The 7774-nt window shown below is 39.0% G+C and overlaps 1 protein-coding gene across 1 annotated transcript; it reads left to right on the top strand.

Moving 5' to 3' along the window:
• The first annotated feature begins 37 nt into the window (after window positions 1-37).
• Window positions 38-7030, top strand: LOC113686997 (cysteine-rich DPF motif domain-containing protein 1). Its single transcript, XM_089206391.1, has 4 exons — window positions 38-193; window positions 469-577; window positions 2051-2134; window positions 5522-7030. The coding sequence occupies exons 1-4, from the start codon at window positions 75-77 to the stop codon at window positions 5552-5554; spliced, it is 345 nt and encodes a 114-aa protein (XP_089062517.1). The 5' UTR covers window positions 38-74; the 3' UTR covers window positions 5555-7030.
• Window positions 7031-7774: the final 744 nt, after the last annotated feature.

Below are 7774 nucleotides of genomic sequence, written 5' to 3'. Positions count from 1 at the left end.
TATCAATAGGAACCAATTTTGCAGCTGGCTCTAAGAGGTGCGGGCTTAACTTTAGAGCAGAATGGAACATCAACATGGCGGCCGACACGAGTGAAAGTACTGCTGAAAAACTAACGTTTACGTGCGCATCATGTGGTTTTGAATGTAATTATGAATATTTTGGGAAAAAGCCGCCTTTCTCCAAATCAGTGGTGTACGTATATTATTTTTTGGTCCGTGGTTTTTTATTTTTTTGTTGCCGAACGTTATTTCCGCGTGTCACGACGCAATTTGCGCGCTCCCTTACGCGCCAATCAATTCGAAGCTTCAAAAACCCCTCAGGGAAACCCCAAGAGCTTTCAAGCTGATTTTCCTGACTATCAGCATGTTGAATGACTATCAGCCGACATAGTGATTAAGGCTACAGATAGAAAGTGGCATTCTTTTCCTTTGATAACAATAACTTTCTTCACCTCTGTTTTATGATAGACTTCTTGAAGATGCATTTGTTATTCGAGATCCTTTCTCACCAAATGCTGGGCATTTAACATTAGGTGGACGGTGCTGCTTGTGTACAAGACACATTTGCATTTCACAGGTATATGCGCATGTTTCAATGATATTGTTTGACTCTGCATAATTTCAACCTTTTTTTCCTTCCCATCTTTTCTCTATGCAGGCTTTCCTGTCCCAAGTCCCTGTTTCCCTATCCCCTCAGACGTGGAGGGAAGGGGGGAGGGCTTCATCCTCTTTCACTCCCATGAGTGACCAGGACAGAATTTCTCCTAACAACATCAGTACAAAATCAAGCACAGTAGTGATGAGAAGAAAGTTTAATATCAATCAGGGGATTATTAGTTGATCCAAGACCAAATTCTCCAAACTAACATTATAAGAATTGTATTGCAGACAGTAATGGGAATTACTATTGAGATCATGGGGTGAAAGGGTTAAGTGTTAATAAAAGAAAGCTTTGTAGGGTGGAGAGCTTCAGAAGGGCATAATTTATAGAGCTATGTCCAGGCCCCTGCATTGTCATCCCCGATCACAGTTGAACCTCAATTAAATGGAACTGTGGGGACTGGGCTGATAAAAAATATGATTATTAATGAGCCAAAATAAAACTGAATATGTATAATTTGATGAATTTTGTGTGAATATTAGAGGACAGTCTCAAATAACTGTGCATCACTTTTAACAATTATTTGCCAAAGTATTTACAAATGCAGTTTGCTTCAAGCTACTCCACATGTACAATTCTACCATTCTTTGAACTTGCATTAATGTAAATTGTATCAATATTGTTTTAGTTCAGCCTTCTCTAATGAGAAAAAGTTGATTGAAGGTCAACTGTAGAAGGTTGTGGAGTCATGGTAAGTGGGAGATTTAGCCATAACACACCCCCCCCCCCTCCCCGACTGGTAAGCTGGACATTATATTGGCCTCTTACTTGAGAGTTTTAAGCTCAAGCCCTGTATCCCTGTTCCCCAGTCGAGAGGGGGTGTAAGGGGGGGGGGGGATACAGGGGAAAAGATTCAGTCCTAGGTGCTAATGCCTAAGGGTAGAGTAGAAATTTTTGTTAATTCTTATCTGCTGGATAACAATTTATTAGTAGAATGAGCATGCTAAGCAGCATCTGCCACTTTGTGTATAAGCTTATTCTGCACTCTCTTTTGTCCTGCAGGGAATTTCAATCCCTTTGAAGGGAATGCATTTTTGTACTTAGCTAACTAACTATTCTTTTTACTTATTGATGGAGTGAAGCAATATAAGCATGCTGTTAAGAGCAATGCACATTGGTGCATTGCTGTAGAAGGTGGACTTTGAACTCTGATGATTCACAGTTCAGTGAATGTTTCATGTAGTTAGGAGATGGACTCTATATTTATTTGCAGTCTTCATGTTTTAGCGCTCTTGGCTTGTTGTGCTCTGCTTAAAGAGACGCTGGGAATTTATACTCAAGTTTGGTTCCCTCAGAGTTTATGTAACCAAATACTGTTTAGGAGTATCTTGTAATTGCTTGCAAGCTGACAATTTTTAAAAACTGAAAACTGTTTCTATTTCTTATCAGACATGCAGTATTTTCTACACTGAGCGATTCTGTATTTCGTGTGTTCAGAAGAACAAAGAAGAATTTCCAGATGAAATACTCAAGGTAAGTTGTGGTGTTTACAGCCTAATATCCATTCCCTACTTAGTTAAGAGAATTGAATTTCAGTGCCAAAGTAACGCCCCCTGCTGATAAACTACGACTCTAGCGTTTTTAGCAATGAATCGATGTTTAGGAGAACTTTTGTGTAAATTACTTTGTTTGTTAAAAAGCTTAAACTTTGCCTTTACTGAATAGAGTCTGAAAATTTCTGGAAGAGTGCATATTTACAAGTATCGTCGTTACATGAGAGGTTTCCTTTACACATTTGGATCAACTGTCTTAAAATGTTATCCATTTTGATTGCTGGTCAGTTGTTTGAATTTGGACTGAATTTGGAATTTTCTTGGACACTTTAAGTTTAAGTTGAACTTGTGCACGATCTCCCTAAATGGAAAGTAGATAGCAGAAAGTTTTGAAAGTTCCAAACTCATTTAAGAGTGCCTACGGGCAAGTGGTTAATGCCAAGGTTAAACGTTTAACAAGCTACGTTATCGACCCTCAAGAAACTGAAATGCAAAAACATACGAGTGACGTCTTCGAGATACAGAAAAAGTAGCATTACCTTATGGGACGAGAAACATAAACAGAAATAATTTAACTGAAGCGATAGAATTTTCAAAGAATCGTGTGGCTTGGTAAATACTTTGAATTATTTATTATTGATATGCTCAATAACAATCTCTGACTTTCTTAACCTCGATTTGGCGTTACAAGAATTAAAAATTAAATTTTTAATAAATAATGGTTCCTCGGCTATTTGACCATTTTTTCAGTACGATGAGCATTGAGCAGGCTCTCTTCCTGCATCTTTCCCTTCTCTGATGGAGGGCATATTAAAGGTCTTACTTGGGAAAACCCTAGTCGTAATTGAAACGATGAAACCTAATTTCAATCTAAAAAATCCAAATGCAAACATTTTTAAGGGCACAGGTTTTAACTTAGTTCGTAGGGGTTGCAAGGACGAAGATATCATAGGCAGTCTAAAGTACGTTTTCAACATTGTAGACTCCGTGGGTCAAATCCTCATGTTTTGAAGATCGCCAAAAATGAGGCGCAAGTGAAGCTAAGACGTGTCTCGTGATTTGCGTGTGCTCCCCAGAATAGTAATACCGGTACATATTTCACATGTGCGTGACGTAGGGATCACCTCTCGCGCTGTGATTTATCCATCGCACGTTTCAAGTCACGCTCCTTACTAAGCTATGCTCACGGCTTACGTCACTATTATCAGCGCGCGAAAATCATGGGTTAATAGGCCTGTCTCTCATGCATTCTGAGTTATATAATAAATTGGGAATTTTAAACATATCCGAGGCTTGACACGTGTTGGAGAACGATAAACTTCTTTATAATTCTCGCGTGTTTACATCTCAAGCAGCACTGACTGATGGACTAGTATTCGTCAAAACATTGCATCAGATTTTTTTATTTTTGGCGGGAAAGATGGGGACCTTCTGGAGAGGGGCATAGTACACTTATCTTGTTCGCACGCGCAGCCAGAGGATTCGCTGCTGGAGTCACACGTGTTTCGTGACGCAGTAGTTGACAGGGTCAAGGTTGTTCATTGTTACACGTGGACTTGTGAAATGTGGTTCAATGCTAGGAAGTTGAAGTTCACACGGCTAAAATAAACGCGCGCAGATCATGAGGGTGTGATATAAGGGACCTGAATAAGGCAAAATTGCCTCGTGAGCATTTTGTTACATAAGTTATTGGAAAAATCAATATATTTATAATTAGAAGAGAACACCAGAAATTTTAAAAACCCGTCGTAGAAGTTCTCTGATCTCCAAGTGTGTAACACTTGTGTAACTCAATCCTTTCCTAGGGATGGTTTACTGCGTATCCAACTTGAAAGAAATGTCGCTAAGTTTTTTACTTTCGTTCTTCGCAATCCACACTACGCTTATGTCACCGTTTTTTTTTTCTCGGTCCTTTAAATTTGTTTTTACGGGTTTGATTTTTGGGTTATCGGCCTGAAAAACAACCATTTCTAGGGTTTTCTTGTTTTAATGTAGAGGCAATGCTGAATTCGAACATGGCTAAAGTCTTGGACACGAAGAAATTAAATCAAATTAACCCAATTTTTTTTACCATTTCCAACTATCAGAAATGGTAACGATTTCAAGTTCTATTACGGTTTGCAAAATTTGAAGCGATCGCGAAGGAGTGAAATTCTCGATCGTCTTTTATTTTTCTTTTCCGAACATTCGAAGACCAGCCTTTGTGATAGAAAGTTGGAGAGAAAGTTTAGTCATGTCCAGGCTTACAACTGCTAACTTCCACATTAAAGTATTTCTTTAGGTTTTTTTTAAACCCCTTTCAATAATTGTACCGTATTGTAGCATTCTTCGTCGTAAATAATTTTTTCTTCTCATAACGCTGGTCATGGCTGAAGAGGCGAGTTCAGTGTCGCGAATAATGGCGCAGGTTACGACCACCTTGCAAGTCTCGGGATCAAGAGGTCTGGGTTCGACCATTTCCCGGTCATGGTGGTTTTTTTTTTTCGGGTAAGGGGTGGGGGGAGGGGGGGGTAAGGTTCTTTGCCTTTAGAGTGCCTACCGTGTATTCTCCTGGGTGGAGAATACACGGGTTCTGGCGAACTATGATAATAACTTGACGAGTTGCTTCCGTGATAGATGCGATGAGGAACTGCAATTTTCTCCTTAAAACCACCATCAAATAACCAAATTTGAGAGACGGTGCGCGGACAAGTTTTCTTTTTCGACGTTACCAGAACGTTAAAATACCGTGTAGAGATTGAAAAAAAATACGGAAAGGAAGTTTTGAAAGTTGATTCGAATTCCAGAAGGAAATTTAAATAGGAAAACCTCAGCTGGTGTAAGGACTTGACAAGATGCAGGGATGTAATAAATTCACTTGTAACGTCATGTGTCACGCTTGCGTGACTATTGACGTGACACGATAACTGTATTGTTGACTGCACATGTTTTAGCGGAGAAAGTTTATAAAGTTCATGCTTTATTTTAAATGTCTTGCAATTAAGTATCCAGCGAGAGCAGGATCCTTCACTGGATTCTTTTCTTAGCTTGAAGGCTTAAAAATTCCGCCGTAACAAGGTGATTCTCGACTTCAGCATAGTATCGCTGTTCTCATTATGTCTTGTGGTACTGACTTGGAGAAATTGCTAAGCAAACCAGAGCTTCCTTAGTGGGTAATCATCTCTTTTATTCTCATACTATCATGACTGATTTAGCAATGATACTGTAAGGAGAGATTAGATTCCAGTCACTTCGGGATTAAAGAGTCGATATAAGATGGCGTAGTCTGATTCAGATAAGATAACGCAAGGCTTTGGAGAGCTGTGTAAATTCCGGGCGGTAAGAGAATTGCGTTGACGCGTTATTTGATTTCTTCTTGTACCTGTAGGATCTGCAAAAGAAAGATTCCTCTTGTAGCTAGAGAACATTCAATGGAAAGCAATGGGAGGAGAGACTGGTTGTCAAACACAGAGCGCAAACCGGATGGAAGGGAAAGAAAAACGAAATGCCTGAGAAATTAGGGAGAAGGTGGAAAAAAGGCAGCTTCTGAGAGGAAAAAAAAACCTGTACTTAACCCCTAACATACTAACATCAGTATGCATATTCTCCATACTGTTCTCTAGACATTTCCCTAGGTGCTGTCCTGGAGAATTTGTTTAGTAACCATGTGCTTCTTTTGTTGGTGATCATTTCCTTTATTCTCGTGACCTTAATGTGTGACTCAGGGCTGATATTGTGGGGAGAAAATAGATGTTAGTCACTCCTAGGGGTCAAAGGTTAAAGGGAAGAGGTAGTGGTAGTAGTAAGTGATTCCTTACAGATCTTTGCGTATCACAAGCTACAGTGTAATCTGTGTGATTATGTCGCACGTCTTAGTTAAATCTGAAGTATTGCATATTTTAGTTCAATGCCGGCCATAAATTTGCGTGGACTTTTACTTATCAGTTCCCTTGATTCTAAGGGATTGGAAAATCATGAGGTGGTTTTTAAAAGACATAGTTGAACATTGTCACCGGCCGTGCAAAGATATTATTTCAGCTATCTGCATTTTTAGTGAGTCTTGAGTACACGACCAAGGATTGAAAGTAATGTTCTTCTCCCCAGTTTGTCATACACTGACAAAATATTCTTTCTAACAAGTTCAGTGAATTACATGAACTAATTTTACAGCCATCAGGGTAGGAAACTGCCTTTAGAGATTATTCTACCTTATTAAAACACTACATTGCCTCAAGGTGGGACTGTTGGTGTCAGGGACCGACACCAAGACTTGTGTGCAGCGGTCACATGGCAAATTGTAACTTTTATATTGCCGTGTTGTCGCATCAGTCAATTTAGCCAATTTTTTTTTTCCCTGAAACAACAGAAAATAGAATTAAATCATTCTTGCGACCAGCGTATGAAAAGTGAAACTTAAGCGACTGCTTTCGGTGCTATCCAAGAACTTCTCGTCACTCTTGCGAATGGACTCGAATTACGACGCGTGAAGTTTAAACTTTCTAGCCATTTCTTTGTGGCGCGAAGAGGCAAAGTCAGAAGGCGCGATACTAGTATGAGGGCCTGGACACTAGCGGAAGTCACAAATCGAAATCGGAACTTGGCCTTCGATTTCCTCGAAAAGGTTCCAAAGTCAGCTACAGTGCTTTACTTTCGATATACTAATATTAAGTAGGTACCTGTTGCGTAGAAGAAAAGGTTTCTTCTTTTCTTCCATGTTATTTGAATTAAGCAACATTTTGCACATCTGTGGATATGAAAAGCAATCTGCCACAACTTTTCAGTTTTCAATTCGAAGTCATCGCGTGTCATCAATTTTTGTAAACACCACAGCCGACTAAAAATAAAATATCATGTGTTTTTTCGACAAAAATAAAGAAGATTCTCCTGTTAACCTTAACCGAGAAAGAGTTAAATTCTTTCAGTCATCAATTGTTTTCATATAAGTTGTGAAGATCTTTTTTTGCCCTCCCTCAAAAATCAAGAATAGAGAGAGGGGCTTTTCATAGGTGAGCCACAATTCACACCCCATGTTGGGTACATAAGTTCAAACTGAACAGCTCTGTCTGTTCTTTCCCAATCATCTGGGATATTTACGACTGTCTGCACGAAAGCTATATTTTCAGACTCTTTGTTCATAGCTGTTTTTCTACGAAGGATACATATATGTGAGTTCGTAATACAAGGTGTAATCTAGCTCCTCAGTGTTGGTGTATACATATATATATATATTTATTCCGCTGAAAATAGCTGAGATAAATTTTTCAGTGCCACACTGATTGAAGACGAAAAATCCTCCCCAGAGACATAGAGATAATTAGCTAGGGCGTGAGGAAAAACCCAAATTGGGCACAACAAAATCTTACGCAAAGTCACGGAGATTAAAAATATGAAAACAAGTTATTTTCGTCCGTTAGAGGTGGCAAGACAAAAGTATACTTATGGCTGCATTTGTACAAATTCTTATAAAAACTTACTTGAAACTCCGATAAATCGAAACAAAATTTCCAACGAATCTTTTGGTTAATAGCCCTATGTTTAATGTTTTACAAACCCTCGTTGCCCTATTCCGACTGTTGAACGATTATAAAGCCAGGTCTAGTGTCTTTATATGAAAAATTTTTTCTTAAAGTTTTTGAAGTTC

Source organism: Pocillopora damicornis, chromosome 5, assembly GCF_964200805.1.
Source record: "Pocillopora damicornis chromosome 5, jaPocDami1.2, whole genome shotgun sequence".
Lineage (NCBI taxonomy): Eukaryota > Metazoa > Cnidaria > Anthozoa > Scleractinia > Pocilloporidae > Pocillopora > Pocillopora damicornis.
This window is presented reverse-complemented; position numbering and strand designations above follow the sequence as displayed.